This window comes from Patiria miniata, unplaced genomic scaffold, assembly GCF_015706575.1.
Source record: "Patiria miniata isolate m_02_andy unplaced genomic scaffold, ASM1570657v1 HiC_scaffold_5, whole genome shotgun sequence".
Taxonomy (NCBI): domain Eukaryota; kingdom Metazoa; phylum Echinodermata; class Asteroidea; order Valvatida; family Asterinidae; genus Patiria; species Patiria miniata.
The window spans coordinates 21,517,161-21,535,051 of NW_024037072.1; the positions used below are offsets into that span (position 1 = coordinate 21,517,161).

General features: G+C 37.8%; 1 protein-coding gene across 4 annotated transcripts in view; it reads right to left on the bottom strand.

Moving 5' to 3' along the window:
- LOC119740276 (77 kDa echinoderm microtubule-associated protein-like) overlaps positions 1-15,281 on the bottom strand; it is a 74,254-nt gene extending 58,973 nt beyond the window's left edge. For 3 of the 4 annotated variants that reach the window (XM_038215538.1, XM_038215537.1, XM_038215536.1), the window contains exons 1-2: positions 2,617-2,803; positions 784-966 (exon numbers count right to left, since the gene is read on the bottom strand). In XM_038215538.1, coding sequence (XP_038071466.1) covers positions 784-966; positions 2,617-2,788 — 355 coding nt within the window. In that variant the 5' untranslated portion in view covers positions 2,789-2,803. Of the gene's footprint in view, positions 1-783; positions 967-2,616; positions 2,804-15,203 lie in introns of those variants that run through there. The other variant, XM_038215539.1, reaches the window with a different exon arrangement.
- Positions 15,282-17,891: the final 2,610 nt, after the last annotated feature.

Genomic DNA, 17,891 nt, shown 5'->3' on the forward strand with positions numbered 1-17,891 from the left:
GAAACAGTCTTTCAATATGCCTTGATGTTTATAATTACTAGTAGCAGGAAAATGACTGCCACTATCAAATGACATAAAGGAATTCATGTTTTCCTCTTGCTCTTAAATTTAGTTCAGAATTCACAGTATTGCTCATTTCTTGCATTAAAATTCTTTCCTTGAACTGAAGAACTGTGTAGAATAGCTCTCTTTTTTTGTAAATAATGCAACAGCGGCCCAAAAATGCTCAGGTGTATCCACATGGTATCTTTTAATTTAACGAATTTCATTTAATCAAAGTCTTTAATTTAGTTCAGTTTGCTCGTTCCTTGCATTAAAAACATTTCCTTGAACTGAAGAACTGTGTAACAGGATAGAATGCCGGTAGCTCTCTTTGTTTGTAAATAATGCAACGAAGGCCCAGAAATGTTCAGGTGTATCAATATGATGTCTAATAAATTCAACGAATTTCATTTAATCAAAGTGTGTACACCTCTGAGCAAATCCCAGTTCTTTTACATCACAGCCAAAGGACCTCACACAGAGGCACGTAGTTTGCAGGTAGTGCAACTACATTCAGGGATTCAGTACCTTTTGCTAAATTCCCGTGAGAAATAATATAGGATACTTCCCCTAAGAAAACTCCCGCAAGGAATCATTAGTCACTTCTATTCTTCTACTAATGATCAATGAAATCTTTCAATTGATTTTTCCATCAGACAAAGCACCTGAAAGAACCTTAAAGCACCTGCGCGAGGGCAGTATTAAAACAGCATACTGCATTGCCATATATAATGCACTCACCTCTCTGTGAATTTTTACAAGATTCTAACGTAGCTAATCTTCTAACGACGTCGGCGAGGGCTGCCTTGAGACACGTAATCTCGTCCTCTTGATCTTTAACCTGTCCCTCCAGCTTGGCGACACGCTCGTACAGATCAAAGCCATAGTCGGGAACGTCGGGGTTTGTCGGGTACAGAAACTCTTCTGTTAATGGGATGAAAACAAAATTCAACTTGTAAATACATGTAAGGGAATAAATATGTGAATTCAATATTACGTTTTGCCCTTCACCAACGTCTAAACACTGTATACTACCCCCCCCCCCCCCCCCCCCCGAGAGAAAGTTGGAAAAATTCGTTGGGGTGGGATTGAACCCACAACCTCCTGCATTCTAGTGCAGATTGACATCTTATCACTCGACCACCGAGCTTGCGGGGTCGGTTGGCTGGTTTGAATCTGATGTAGCAGCGGGTACCACTAGAATGGTAAGACGTCTGTACTACCGGTAGCAAGCAGGAGGTTGTGGGTTTGAGTCCCACGCGAGTGATTTTTTTCTTCACTATCAGTAGGGGATAACACACCGAGTATACAGTGTTTATACGTCGGTGAAGGGCAAACCCTAATATTGAATTTACATCACCCCGACGCAAATTCCATCTTATGAATAAATAATGTGCTTGGCCGTTTTTGACTGTTTGCGGCCTGGATGCTTTGGCGAGGACCATTATCCGCAACCAGACCCGAGCCGGTTTTAAACATATAGTTTAATACCGGTCAAGTATACCGGTCGTTCCCATTTATAAATACCTTTCGGTCAAACAGTCAAAACAAGTCAAAACTTATAAATTTCAAACGATTTTATTCAACAAGTTTACTTCACGTTTTGTGAACCTCACCTCTAGCTATGTTTATTGTATGTTCTTCATGCGAGCAGTAATAAAATGCTCTTTATACAGAGATTGGCGTGAGTGTTTAAAATAGGAACGGGTAAACTGTCTTTAAACTTAACTCTTCATTTAAGCCATTTTTCCACAACACGATGACATGTTTTCCGCCGAGGTAAAAGTGGGCTCTGGACACTTTTTTGAATTTAGTCAGTTTGTAACAGTTTGCCACGATACATGTACTGGTAGCTGGCTGATGATACCATGCATCTAGTACGAAATACTCTTGTAAGAATCTTATAAGAATCTTATAAGAATCTTGTAAAAATCTTATAAGAATCTTATAAGAATCTGAGACCCTTCTTATAAGAATCGTATAAGAATCGTATAAGAATCGTATAAGAATCGTATAAGAATCTTATAAGAATCTTATGAGTATTTTATACGCAAACTAGTAAGATCTTATAAGATTCTTGTAAGATTCTTATCAGAATCTTATAAGAATCCCGGCGCGGCCTACGAAATACTCTTATAAGAATCTTATAAGAATCTTGTCAGAATCCTATAAGAATCTTATAAGAATATTCACAGAATCTTATAAAAATCTTGTAAAAAACAATCCTAGAATTATACATGCATGTAACTCGGTCTAAAACAGTTTGTGAGCGGCAAAATGTATATTGCTTTTCTGATCCGTGGCTACAAACCTCCTGTCTGGAGTCTTCCAAAGTTTATACACCACTGACAGTAACTTGCATGCAGCTCATGTTTTTGATTGACAAAAACATTATCACATGATGAGCACCCGGTACATGAAGTTACGCTAACATACGGTACACGTACCGGTATCAGATCACAACATGGCTTCCAAAAGCTTCAGAGCTTACTGTGAACAAGTTAGCTGCATATTATTACAACGTAGGGATTAGTACAAATTAATTAGCATGCACACTGTGCAATAAAAATTTACCAAATGGCTTTGGCCTTTTTGCTCTGCCCTTGTGCGCCAACTTGATCAACGGTTGCGACTGTCTGCTCGCCTTGGTATTACCCACCTCACCTTCAATGGAATCAACCTCGTACAACTCAGACGTATCCCACAAGTCCCTGCCACTACCAAAGTTCCAAAGGTCATCCGCCATTTTGGTTTTTGAGGATTAATCAGCGAGTAAAACAAAACATTGGAGAAAATACATGCGGTAGGCTGTCAAAGCACATCACACTAGTACCAGCAATTTTTTTATATTTTTTATATAAGAGTTTGTTTACATTCACAAAGCAGGAAAGAATTCATTAGCATATATCCCTTGGGGCCAGAGGGCAAAACCTTTGGAGTACAGACGCTAGCTTCTAGGGGAACTCTTTCGGAGAGCAGTGCGAGGGACTTCCGACCCTCATTTCCTGTATTCAGTGATGCGGTGACTTGCTAGACTACCAAACATGAAATTGAAATTATTTTCATGTTGCCACGTCCGAATAAAATGAAAGGATAACAAGGTTAAAGGCGGAGACTCGTCTGCCAATATTCCTGTCTAGAGCAATCCTTCCAAAATTGAACTTAAATTATATTTTTTTAGGGAGGGGGGAAATAAAAAGTGTTTTATGTGATGTAATGCAAATGATTATTGTTCACTAAAGAGTTGCTAGTATTAGTAAAGATGCAAATTTCTTTAAAAAGTTGTATAAGTTGGTCTTTTAATTACAAAATGTCTGTTACAAAATTTCACACATGTGCCCGGTCCAAATGTCACACACGTGACCACAGAGCAATTCCCACTTAGTTAAACTAAAGCAGAGGGTGTACATTGTTTATGCATTCTGTAAATCACAAAAGGCTAGTCTTACTCCAAAATAAGTATGGGTGTGTGTCCTTAGAACTTTGGAGAAAAGCATGAATTTCCGATATGGGCCGGATAAAAAAAAAAAATTCGTCTGATGTCACACACGTAATCAAACTGTGATGATCCCTCCTAATATTTCGACATAATTTGTGAAAGTAGAAATTATACTCTGACGTAGGGAGTAAAAAGTACTAATCTGATGAATCAGTGAAAGTAATACAATGTACAAAAATGTATGTCAGATGTAGTTAACAAGGGGTAGGCCTAAAGCTTCAAAAATCAGACGAGTCCAATTTTATGTCACACAGTGACCAAAGAATGGCCCTCTACATGCACCGGTACATCAGCTGGTAAGCCAACACAGATAAAGCATCAAACATCAAAAGGAAAGACACAAGCATATATACCCGTACTTTTTTTTAATCTGGGCATTTCCCTATTAATGTTTTCATTAACACCAATGATAACGCTAACAGTCTAGAACCCTCCAATTTGATATGATTTTTTTTCACACATCCTAGGGGCACATTAAAAAGTAAGTAGCACTTAATAGGATAAACAAGAATAAAAGTTTGCATTTATAAACTTGCTCTACAACTACTTCATCAGATGGGGTTAGGGTTAATGTTTTCATAAATTTTTTTGTCCTTTATGAACCTCAAGTGATGTCTTCTACATACTTTAATTTACAACTATTACGTTGCTAATCTGTCATTTAAATATTTACAAATCAACCTCCTTTTGGAGGAAATATTAGCTCCTATTTCACACATTACCAATGCAGGCCAGCCTACACATATTTTGCAAAACAAGGAAAATGTTTGAAGCCTGAAAAGCACTTACAGCACAGCTGAAGAGCACATTTTGTATCAGTGGAGAAACTGTAGGATGCAAATCATGACTGCGTATAATACAAAATGAGTGCACAATTGTCCTAACTCCTTAGGGAACTTTACTTTAATTCTTTCTGGTATGAAACTGAGGATTCTGCAAAACATTCATAGGCACTAGTAGCCTATGAGTATGAAACTACTATATGAACTCTACATATTCTCTACTATAGAGAATATGTAGAGAAACTATAAAAACATGTTTAGTTTTAGAGATGGGAGAAACACCCAGAAAGACAAGCATAGTATACATTTAATTCCGGGGGGGGGGGGGATTTTCAGTATCTGGGAGGGACTGCAAACCCAAATTATATGTTGGTCTGGGTGGGATTCGAACCTGGGTCTCAGGGCTGGAAGGAAAGGAAAATACCAATGCACCAACCCAACTCCCCTAGATTAAAAAAGATTAACCTGAATAGCCAGCTTACCAAACCCTAAGAGAATACTGAAGTCGAGAATGCTGAAGTCAAAGAAACTTATTTTAAGTGCTTAATTCCTACTTTTCTGAATATGTACTCTTCAGTTAAAGGGAATTATACATTTGCTTTTGCTGTAATTTTCAGAAATGGATGGATTTGGGGGTTACTATGTTATAAGCAAATATTGTTACACAGACTTGTTGGAAGTTTTGTGTTTGTAGATGCTGGGAAAAAAACTAGAAAAACAATGTTCCTGTAGTCCAAGGTTCCCCCCTTAAGTTGAAATGGAGCAACTTTAATATAGATGTGGGGGAGTTGTAAGGTCAGGGAACCAGTCTAGCTGGCTTGTACCTGTTCATAGGTGTTTAATCGATTGCATTAATGCGGACTATCTAAATAATGGTAAATTGGGGGCAGTATTGGGGGCCGACCAGCTTGGGAAATTGATACCAAAAAAAAAAACTTTCTAGAAAATGACAGCACGCCAGGTGCCATGATGATGCTTTAGACCGTCATTCACTAACAGTCCAGTAAGGTATTTCATAATAATTTGGTAGTTTTGTCTTTCGATGTTTGCAAATGTTGTATTTCCCTCTAATACGTGTGCAATATGCAATGTACAATGTACATCCATCCCTCAAGTCAAAGCCACTAATTAATACACTGTGATATTTCAAGCGTCAGCCTTTAAAATTTATGAGCACTTCATCTCCCAGAGTTGGCAATGTGTTTGTACATGTAAATGTGACTGGGGGTGTGTGGAAATGTGATTTGCCGAAAGCATCTGCTATTTATTTCTATGAAATGTACTACAGGGAGGTAGCATATTTTTGTCAACAGGAACCATACTATTAGAATTGGGGCAGGAAACTCAGGCCAATCATCTTTAACCTTTGACTTTATATAAATTATTCATGCAAATGATGTTCCTTGACTGAGGAAGAGCCAATTATTGATGCCAGTATGAAGCATACAAGTAAATTTTGGCATGGTACCGTACCGGTACTGGTACATTAAGTACATACATACATGTATGTGTATTGGTCACATGGCTTTGTGTAAAATGTATCAAATGCAATGGGCTTACATTTGTTAATTGGGAAATATTTACAAATCCATCAGCACTACAAATTGAGATGCGTGTATCTGAATGGGGCTTTGTCAGATTTGCTGCTTTCCATCTGGGAATAAATTGATACCCATGAGGCAATTACATACAACCTGTACATGTAATTTACACTCAAATGGAAACATCCAGCTTCATAAACTAATTGGAGCAAGGACTGTCTAGGAATGTTTTATTAGCCTATTTAAAAATAATAGTGATGATAATAATGATAAACAAATAGTGGACTAACATTTTTGTACTGTATGTATAAATGTAGGCTACCCGTAAACATGTGTCATGTTTTGCAGCTAAAACTTTTTAATTTTCCAATTATAAAAAAAAACACTCTGCCAAGTATTTAAGGCCTTTTCACACTGTCCAAAATCTCGGGGTTGGAACCGGTTCCAACCCCGAGATTTTTCCAGAAAAGATATAATGTACGTACACGTGTAATAGACACTTTGAAGCTTATGTAGGTAATGTTTGACTTTATTAAGGGAATAAATGTGTGTGTTGGAGGTTTTAATCACTCTGTTTAAGACCACTTGGAGTCTTGGTGCTGATAATTACCTGAGCTGAAGGCTCGGGTAATTATCAGCACCCAGACTCCAAGCAGTCTTAAACAGAGTGATTAATACCGACCAAGCACATATTTATTCCCATTCATAAATGCCTTTTCGGTCAAAAAAAATCCAAACTTTTCGGTAAAAAAAACCCTGATTTTGTTCAAAAAGTTCACTTCATGTTTTTTTAAACACCCCTCTCTAGCTAAATAATGGAGTGTCCAGCTGCCGAATTAGATGTAAACAACTCCTTTTATGGAGATTGGCGCGCCGTTGCGCATACTGCGTGATGTTGCGCAGAATGCACCTGTGGCGTTGCGTTGTGAATTTAGGACTATAAAATTCTGACTCACTGGTAGTACTGCGCATGCCTACGTGAGGATTGTGAACGTTCAACCAATAAAATGGAAGAGGCACTGGATTTTTAGGAGTCCCAATTTCATGTGACACTGGAAAAGTGTTTAAGACCAGCTAGCTATGTCTTTATCATCCGTTTAAGACTGGCCACATAACCGGCTCCCGACCAATAGGAATGGGTAAACTATCATAGGTATTTATGAATATTGATATTTTTTTTTGTGATTCTGTTTGATGGCTTGTGGTAATGCTAAGAATTAGCAATTCAGCTTGAAAATCTAAATTTGTTTTTCAGGTTGCCAAATACTGACAAACAAGTGATTAACCCTAACTCCCTAGGCATTTTTGCTAGGATGCAACCTGAATCCTGCAAAATCCTCCAACTGCCTCCATGTAAAAAAAATTGCACACAGCATCAATCCTGCACAATCCTCCGTTATTTCTTGAATGTGTTACTTGGAGGGGTGACCACTGCCTCAATCCTGCAAAATCCTCCAGCAATCAGTCAATATGTCGAGGCAAAGCCAGTGACATCCTGGAGCAGTTCCGAGGATATTTCAAGTATAACGTGGGCCTAAATTTATGCACGGCTGAGCATAAACAACACAAGGTCCGGCCCAAGACCCAACATCCTCCAAAATCAGCCACACATTTTGGCCATATCCTCAATCCTACAAATCCGCCATTTTGCAAAGAGGGTTTTGGAGAATTCGGGAAGGTTAGGGTTCAAGAAATAGCAATTATTTGAAAATTATAAACCAGTTATTTTCAGCAATAATATTACTGACAAATAATAAATACCAACAGACTGCAGCACAAGCACGGGGTCATCAAATGCAAATTTCACTTCACCAACATATGTTCATAAAATGAATTATGCGGCAGATTTTCCAGACTAGAATGCTCTTCGCATTCAGTGCATCGATGACTGATAAATTCATCATGAACGCCAAGTTCACACAACTGCCATGTGTACAGCCACTGCAATCTGCGTATTTCCCGACCAGTTGCTGAATCAATGTTTAAAAATGTGCACTCAACTACATGCACGTACATGTATTTAAAGGGAATGTACAACATTTGCTTTTGCTGCAATTTTCAGAAATAAATGGATTTGGAGGATTAGTATGTTATAGAAAATATTGTTAAAATGACTTGTTTCATGTTTTGGGCCTGTAGATGCTGGAAAAACCAAGAAAACCTATCATGTTCTTGTAGTCTGGTTCCCTGACCCCACTTAAGATGAAACGAAGCAATTAATACACTTTGGGGAATTGTAAGGTCAGATAATCAGTCTAGCAGGCTTGTACCCCTTCACAGGTGTGTGATCAATTGCAAAGAAAAGTCAGAATAACTAAATATGAAAAATTAAGAACAGTTTTTGAAAAAAGCCAGTTTTCTCCAACACTGGTCGGCCGACCAGCATTGGAAAAATACAGTTTTTCTTGAAAATGTCAGCCCACCAGGAGCCACGATTTTAAAGGATGCTTTAGACTGTCAGTCCCTAACAATTCAGTAAGGTATTTCGTGATAATTTGATCATTTTGTTTTTTGATGTTTGCGAATGTTGTATTTTCCCTTTAAAATAGAAAATGTTCATATCCTGGAGACAAGATGGATGTTGGGATTGGCAAATAAATGTAAAATTTGAGATAGTACTTGAAGAGCAAAAGTATTGATCAAAAATTGATTTTAGAGTTTGTGCAGTCCTTTCCTCTCAACATTGGAAATGTTCACTCTACTCAATGCTTTGAGTGGGCTCCATTCATGGTTATTTCAATAGTGCAAACATGCAATGTGCAAAGGCTTGCCACTATTTTGTTGGGCATCAACAAGCTACCATACAACTCAAAGCACTTGTTATTTCTTTGGCAAACAGTGATTTTGCAGAAATGATTTTGCAGAAATGAAATTGCTGATCCACATTCCTGATGTGTGTACAAGTGCAAACATTCCTGGCTCTTGGAATATTAATACTGCAGATAGCAGATGGCACTTTCGAATGAACTTTCAAATGAACTCTAAACCAATTCTGACAAGTCTGCACCAGAAAAAAAACCCAGATTCTTTTTCAGTCACTCTGCACTTTAATTTAAATCTGTCTTATCAAACTTTATCTGAAATGCTTTATTATAAATACACTTAAGTCTTGTCTGGGTTTTTTGCCAAATTCACACCAAAAACACTTTTCAGCTGCTGGCACTATTTTTAGTTACATATAACTAAACCAATTCTGACAAGTCTGCACCAGAAAAAAAAACCCAGATTTTTTTTTAGTCACTCTGCACTTTAAATTTAAATCTGTCTTTATCAAACTTCATCTGAAATGCTTTATTATACACTTAAGTCTTGTCTGTTTTTATTTTGCCAAATTCACACCAGAAACACTTTTCAGCTGCTGGCACTATTTTTTAGTTACATATAAAATATGAATGCATTTGAAGGTTCACTTTGACTCACTGGCTTGCTGGATTACTGGCTACTGTACATGTGTGTACTTGTCTCTATCTGCCCTGCACCTTGAAGCCTTTGACAATTAAATGCACTCTCAATGGGACAATGCTGGAGCCACTGTGAAAGGCTTTCTAAAGTGCAGACTTAATTGATAAAACAAGCGTGACAAGCCGGATTTGATTGAAATATTTCGCAGTTGCTCGTGACTCATTGAAAAGATTCTTTAGTAGAACTGACCAATGCAAATTCATTGTCGGATGTTGCTAGGCAACCAAGGATAAGACAATTAGATGCTGATCATTTTTGATGACTAAATCGGCTTTTTCACACAGCTTGGGTTTTTGAAACTGATTACAAATTCAATATTGGGAGTTGCCCTTCACTGAAAATAATTTTGAAAGAAAAAAATCACAAAACTACTCAGGTGGGACTCGAACCCACGACCTCCTGCTTACTAGTGCAGACATCTTGTAACACTTGACCACTGAACTTGCTGGGGTCAGATGGCTGGTTCGAATCTCACACATGTACCAGTGCATGTAGCAACAGGTACAGCAACCAAACTATTCATAATTAACCAATTAACCCAATTTCAAATACATCTGATTTTTGAAATGGAAATTTATCAATTTACCATAAACGCAGATGTAAAATGACTCAGTCGTTTTTTCAATCAATTTTGCAAGTTGGGTGTTTCCATATATTCCCTGCCCACCCTCAATGACCTTTAGTGGATTAAACAAAGGCCACAAGTACATTGTATATTACTACTATTAGGACATTTGTTACATCTGTCATTTACTGTCAATCGATCAAGGTAGCTGGGCAGCCTCCGCGCAGATTACGCAGGTCATCAGCTGTTACAAATGTTATTTACCATCAGTGAATGATAACGATTTTTTGTAATGAAAACAACATGGAGATTTCAGTGACTAATGACACAAAATTTGTTTATTTCCCTACCAAAAATAAATTGACAAATAAAGCATGAAAGTAACCAAGACTTTTTTGAATGCAAACTGTATGTACATGTATACTTGACTTAGTGAGCTGTTTCAAGTGTAAGTGAATGATACAAAAGTTACGATTTTCTTCAAAACCAAAACAAAATGTAGATGATGAGCATAACAAACACCAAAAGGTGTATTTATTCCAATTTCCCTGCGCAAAAATTATCATTAATAAAGAATAAAATCAAGTCATTCTCTAAAATATCAAACTCATTTAGATACTTGATAAATACTCGGAGTGATAAAAAAAGAGAGTAAATTTCCATTTAAATGAACACAACAGTAAAGTCAGACAAGACTAGTTTGCAGCACTTGAAAAAGCACTGTGGTGGGCTCAAAATGCAAAGTTATGTACAGGTACATTGTACATGTTGTATGCATTCTTCTAGCTGGGTGAATATCTAAGAATTACTGGGTGAATGTTTTTTAAACATGTTGTTTTTCTTGTGAGCCACATCCACATCATCCTGGAACTGCCCACATAAAAACCTACAAGCACAGATCCACAGTCAGTACATTTGCTGATCTGAACAACATGCATATTTGTTCTGTAGAAAAACAAACACCACTACAAAAGGCTCAAGGTACTGTTCCACTTAAAAAATATCACGTTTGGTAAATGCACACTGTAGAGCAGTGTGTATTCCCAAACAGCATAATACTAATAGTATAATTTGTATTTCCTTATTTCAATACATCTCATGAAAACGGATCTGCAACTCCCAGGATATCATTTATCAATAAATTGATTCAATACAAATAACCCAATGGAAACTAAGGATCTCCCCTTACAAACAGAGAATCCAGGAAACGAATAAAGCCAACAGGATGCCAATACTGCTGTATACATTCACATCCAGTAACGTCTGAACTCATCCATATGTATTCTTTCATCTTATTGTACATTATTGATAAACTCTGTTCATAATTCATGAAATCAAACAGCTAAGCAATAATTTTGGAGTTATGTTTATAAAATACATGATAGTGCATGATTATGTTAGCATGTCAAATGTATAATTATAACATACCGTAGATTTCAGGTCAACCAAATGAGTGATTTTACAATCCGTGTTTTGGACAGAATTACAAGTTTCCAACCAATGGCCGCCACACAAATACCAGACTGTTTTCTAACATCCCAGACAGTGATGGATGTTTGTGTACCTGCACGAACTTCTCCATTACAATGCAACAGGTACCGGTACCTGCACAGCCTAAACTGAAAACCAAGCTCACACCTCACAGCAGGATTCTTGTACAATCTGTATTAGTTTATGCAGGGCTGGAGGTGAAAAGGGAGCTTTCATGAAGCAGACTCCCTGAAGTCTGCCATAAAGTAAACTCAGAATCCTGGGGGACCAGCAGTGTACTAGGCAAGTTGCAATTTCTACAAGTTAAAATTTCCTGCAATTTTGATTTTTCTAGTTTCATGTTTTGAAATTAACACTAACCACCCTGAATCCTTGAAAATCCTGTTTGCCAAAGTGGAGGAATTTGGAGGATTGAGGTTACATGGCAAATGTTACTGATTTTGTAGGACGCACTTTGTCAAGGTCTTGGGCTGGACCTTGTGTTGTTTTTGCTCAGCCATGCATAAATACAGGCTTGGATTATGCTTGAAATTCTCCGTACTGCTCCAGGATGTCACTGGCCAAGCCTCAACATATTGAACCTCACTGCCGCAGGATTTTGCAGGATTCCGGCAGTTGTCACCCCTCCAGGGACCACATTCAAGAAATAATGGAGGAATTTGCAGGATTGAGGATATTGATGCTATCTTTCCAAGAGGCCAATTGGAGAATTTTGCAGGATTGAGGCTATGTACATGTACATGTTCATGTTCATGTTCATCCTAGCAAAATGGCCTAGGGAGTTATGGTTAATGAAAGAAATAGACTGAATGAGCTATAAGGTGTAATCATACACAAGGCAGTAGGGGTCTACCAACAGATTTAAAGGTAATATACAACATTTGCAAATGCTGAAAAACAAAAAGTCTTCCAAATTATTATGAAACACCTTACTTGACTGCAAGTGAATAACAGTCTCAAGCATCCTGAGAAATCATGGCACCAGGTGTGCTGTAATTTTCAGGAAAAGTGGATTTTTCGTATCACTTTCCAACGATGGTCAGCCGACCATCATTAAAAAAATAACTTTGGAATGCCCTACTGCCCCTACTGCCCCCAATATACCAAATTTAAATAGTCCACATTTTGTTTGCATACAACTTTAAACAGGTCAGTGTAACAATATTTGCTATAAAATACTAACCCCCAAATCCATCCATATCTGAAAGTTTCAGTAAAAGCAAATGTTGTTATTACCTTTATTTAAGTACCGGTATGTGGGAAAAGTGAGACTTCGTTAAATTGTGTCCGTATAAGGTTATTTGAAAACTGAAATCGATGAAAGGAAAGACATAAAAAAAAAATTCCGGATAAAATTGACATAGCTCAATATAAAAGTATCTATTTCAAACACTGTCAGCAGGTCAGATTTGTATTTTGCCCATCCCATTCCCCCTCCACCATCACCACCCAAAATAAAGAGAGCGTCCAACCCAATAAGTATTTTACATATTTTTCCAAGTAATTCACATTGTACCTTGACACAGCATGCACATACCGAACATAATGTGCATCACACTCTCTGGGAACTATACTTTTTCAGCCCCAGACCCACACAGTCCAGGGGTGTAACAGTATTTAGTGTCACAGGTGTACATACTGCTGGGCCATTCAACTCTTCCAATTGTGTTCCCCAGTTCACGCCATTGTGATCCTCAGTTTATACAGCTAAACATGACAAGTGGACCATTGAAAAAACCTCAGCCATTTAACACCACTCAAGCAGCAAATCTACCTGTTGTGCTCAACTCTTTAGGGTGAAAAGCACGACCTATTATCTTTTCACAACCCAGTGGAAACAATTACTGAGCAAGGTAAACACCTAAATTGGTTGGAGTTCACAGGTGAAATCTCAGCATTGGTCCATGTTGGAGGGATATGATCTATCTAGGAATGAACAGGTTTTTTTTAATGATTCCTTGAACAATGTTCAAAGCAGGATGTTTAATATTTCTCCCAAGTTTCAGCTAAGTGGACTTTTTTTGGGGGGGGGGGGGGGGTTGAAAACCAGTGCATTGCTTCTCATTTATAACAGTACAGTCCAGTTACGGTTTTACTTCCTCAGTATTTTTCTACGGTGTAGGTAAGTTGCAAGTAGGGGTGTGCATTTACGGGTAGTATGGGAATCGGATACCTGATTGAACAAAAAACACAGGTATACACAGGTAAAAACCAACCTCAAAATATAAATCTCGGAACTTGCTGTACAGAAAGGTCCACACAATAATACTACCACATCGGTGCGTCATCAGTGTGTACAGTGAGTTCAAAGGGTAGCTTTACGGTGTAAACTGCATTTTCGCGAGCATCATAAACGTGAATCTGTTTGACATTTAAAACCTTTCTTATTCATTGTCTGAGAAGTTACTAAGTACAATGTAAATATGTAAAGTTGGTAATGGGTACTCGATTCCATAATCAGGGAACAGTTCCAGACATCAGCGGTCGGGTACTCAGTTACCCAATCCGTTACACAGTACAACCCTTGTTCCAATTTTGTGAATGATCCTATGGGGCCTTTATTATGAACATTGCTGAGTGTCTAGTTATGAAACATATAACAATTAAACAAATTTGCATATTTTTCAATACCACAACATACAAGAGAATAACAACAGCATAAATGAAGTGAAATTAATAATTTGTTGAGAAATTAAGGGATCATGAAACCCTATCTTGGTGAACATTCACATACGTATAACTGTACTACATTACACCGTGGAGGAAGGAATAAACCTTAATCTAATCCAGTACAAGTCTACGACCACCATTTTGGTTGCTATGACAACAAGTGTGAACCGAGAGGTCAAGGTCACTGCTTACACTCAAAAACCACTCTCCATACATAATGTATATATATTTTGGCCTCAGTTAATTGGTCTCATTTTCACTCACTACGTGCTTGTTAGCATTTAATTTACCTGGTATAGTGGTAGTGGTAGGCCTTTAGTATTAAGTATTAATGATTTCAACAAAGTAAATAAAAATGTATGCATTTTATGTATCAAAGTTATGCTGCAGAACACAATTGGTCATCTAATTTATGGCTTTTCCAACTTGTGTATTTGTTTAGGCTTAAATAATGGTTATATTTCTTCATATTTAAATCAAATTTTCATAAATTGTCATTGTAATTTTCACTGTTATACTTGCAGTTGCACTACTGAAAATGGAAAGAATGTTGCAACCCGACGCCACTTTTTTCTCTATATTAAATCATATCATTGTCATCTCAATGAAGATCAGTCATCAATTGCAAAAAAATGATTATTTTAAACTAGAAAGTAGAAATGAATCTGGGACTGAGAAACATTTTCAAGTTTGTTAGGAAATATTCTTGACTCTACACAACCACAAACGCTATATGAAGTGGCGTCAGGCAGACTGCAACATTCAGTCATTCTCTCATTAAAATAAACTGAACTTTGTATTCAGTCGTCTCCACAAAGTACAACTGTCAGTGTACTAATTACATGTCTCACGATTAATAATGCATAGCATTATACACACACTGTGGGCGTTATTCACCGCACGAAACGCTAACACGTGAACGGCCGTCTGAATCGTGTTTTGACAGCGTAAACACAAGCACGCACATTGTACAGTACGTAGACCTTTTGTTAAATGCCGGTGTCCTTTTTACCTCTTGCAAATCGTACATTGTAAATGGCTACAATCCACAAAAGGACAAGGTTAGGTTCTTGATAGTATATTTTAGAACACATTCGTTGTTAATGTAAAATTATCCATCGGTAAGGGTTAAATTCGAGCAAAATACTTACCAAGTCCGCTGCAGTTTCCAGAGTTCCCACCGTCGTCCATGATTTTGAGTCTCGCTAAGGATTCTGGGAAGCATCGTAAGTAAGTGTGGCGTCGTCTGCAATTTTATTTTTCAATTATTGATTACAACTTTAACTATAAATATTTCTCTTTTATGTGTTGTTATGCAAATAAACATGCATATTTAACGCAGGGTTGTTAATTAAGATTACTGTCACAGAAATGTAGTTAATTAAATTAATACAATTGTGAGACTCTACTGTGTGTCACAATTCCTCATATCTTTCGGCAAGGTAGTGAAAATAATTATGAGGAAGTGAATTCCATTTCGGACAGCTAGCTTATATGTCATTTTTTTTTTATTTACTTACGAGTATAGTTTACATATTTGCTTTATCATTCATACTGAAGGTTCTGTTTGCATTAGCGCGGTGACCAATAAACGGCGATTTAATCCCTTGATACATCGGACAGAGCCCGCCGCCACCCCCCCCCCCCCCCCCCCCCCCGGCCGCCGACCAAAATAATATGAGATGAAAACTTCTATATGGAATAAATCCCCGGGTTGTTTTCTAGTTCTAGAAGTAATATCTCCTTATCCTCAAAAAAAATAACTTGAGCTTTCTTTGAGGCAGGCCGGGCAGGCCGTTCCTAAAATCTAGACTAAAAACTATGTGCACTTTAGACCCTTTTTCCAGAAAAAAATATACTTAGTGTTTGCGGAAAAAATTGGGAAAAAAAATAATTCAGAAAAGCCTGGACGTTTTTTAATTGGTGACTGAAAATCTAACGGCTAAAATGTTGGTATAGAATGTCGTAAACCGCAACAAAATTTCGGCAAATGTGTCTTATTTGGCAAGAAAAAAAAATGGTCACCAAGTTTACGGGGGCTTACGGGTAAGATTAATTGCACCATGCACAACCAAACCCACAGGTACCGATTTTCGGGGGGGGGGGGAATTCTCGGGAAAAAATCAAAACAAAATGTTGGCTATACTTTTAGAAAACGACGGTTTCAATTTATTTCCACTTTATTTCGCTTTTAAAATTGATATGACCATCATTATTTATCCCATCCAAGCCGCACCCGCTATAGCGCTAGATCCCGGGTCTGAACCTAGCTAACTCACTGAAAACGTATACTGAAAAGTACTTTTGCACAAAATATAGCCTTTTGTTTTGGGTTTAAAATTGTTTTTAAAGGTGTGCGATATATTTTAAGATATATAGCTTCAAGTCAATGCAGTTCGATTTGCTTTTGTCTGAAGATGTGTTTATCCTAAATTTTCAGCGGCCGCAGGCCAGTCGGTCCACCGTAAAGTTTGGGGAAATTTGGTACTCAGTTCGTCCTTGCTGCCCCCCCCCCCCCCATAAAATGCAATAGCCACGCACCCGAACCACTACTCAATAAGCAAAATCCCCCTTTTTCTATCTTTAAGTAATATTTCAGGAATCCGCGGATTCCAGAAATATTACTTAAAGATAGAAAAGGGGGAGCCTCCGAGGAGGAGCGCCAAGTAGCTCAAAATGACTTCCCCGGCTTTTCGACTTCCCCCGACTTTTCGCATCTGCAAAAACTGCCAGTCTTATGCCCCGCCCCCTCCCCCTTCCGGCCAAAATCATTGTCTTTCCCTGGAAGCCGTTATGATACGCGCCCTCACCCTATCAAAAGTTGGTTACATTATTGATTATTCGAAGGTAAAACATCAAAAAATATTTGTGAACACAGATATTACCTGGCGGAAATTGTTTATTTTTGTTGGTCCTTTCTTTTTTAGGGGAGGGGGTGGGTTAATGTTAAAGTTGCAAAAGGTATTCAAACCTCCACCAAATTACGAAAGTATGTCAAATCAGTCATCGTATTCGTCCATTCGAGGGAATGTCGCATCCTAACAAGTGTTTTGGAATGGCTTTATTCCTGTCACGTGTTTTTTTACCACCGTTACACTCGGCCAACACTGTTTTGTGAGGCACGGCAGCCGGCCGCTCCCCTCTTTTTTTCTTTTCTTGGAAATCATTGAATACTACTGTTAACGGAGGCGGACGTGTTATGTAACTTCCAGAAACGTACAACTCCTGTTGGTTTGAGGAAAATATGCAGAGCGGCCCAACAAGTTGATAATATTTCTGTTTCTATCCAAATACATTTTGTAAATTCATTGTGATCACGTTCCTTTTTTCCCACTCACAGAGGCACGCCACGCGAGTAACCCAGGGCACCTACAGCCTGCTCACACAGGGACAGTTACTGCCACGCCCCTCTCTCTTCCCTTTTTTGTTTTTGAAAAAAAAAAAGTCCTAGCAAAGACTTATTTAATTGAAAGCAAGTAATAAATCCACTGACATTTTGGTATTACTGAAGAAAAAACATTCCCTTTTATTTCACAGTATTGCAAAATTATATTTAATTTAATTATATTTAATTTAATTATCTAGACCATAGTGTGATTGACTGCCTAAATGCAGAAAGAGCTGAACAAAATATAAAGGTATCAAATCCATCACAAAGAGAAACAGACAATGTTCACTTTAAAAACATGTTAACAGAGAGTTCCTTTAAACTTCCAAATCCAGCTCTCACTTTTAAACCACGAGAGGGCGATAAATATATGTAACATGTGGAAAATATGCCACTATCAGTCTATGGCCGTTTCTCAAACGACGACTTCATTTAGTCTCTGGCTTCCAGT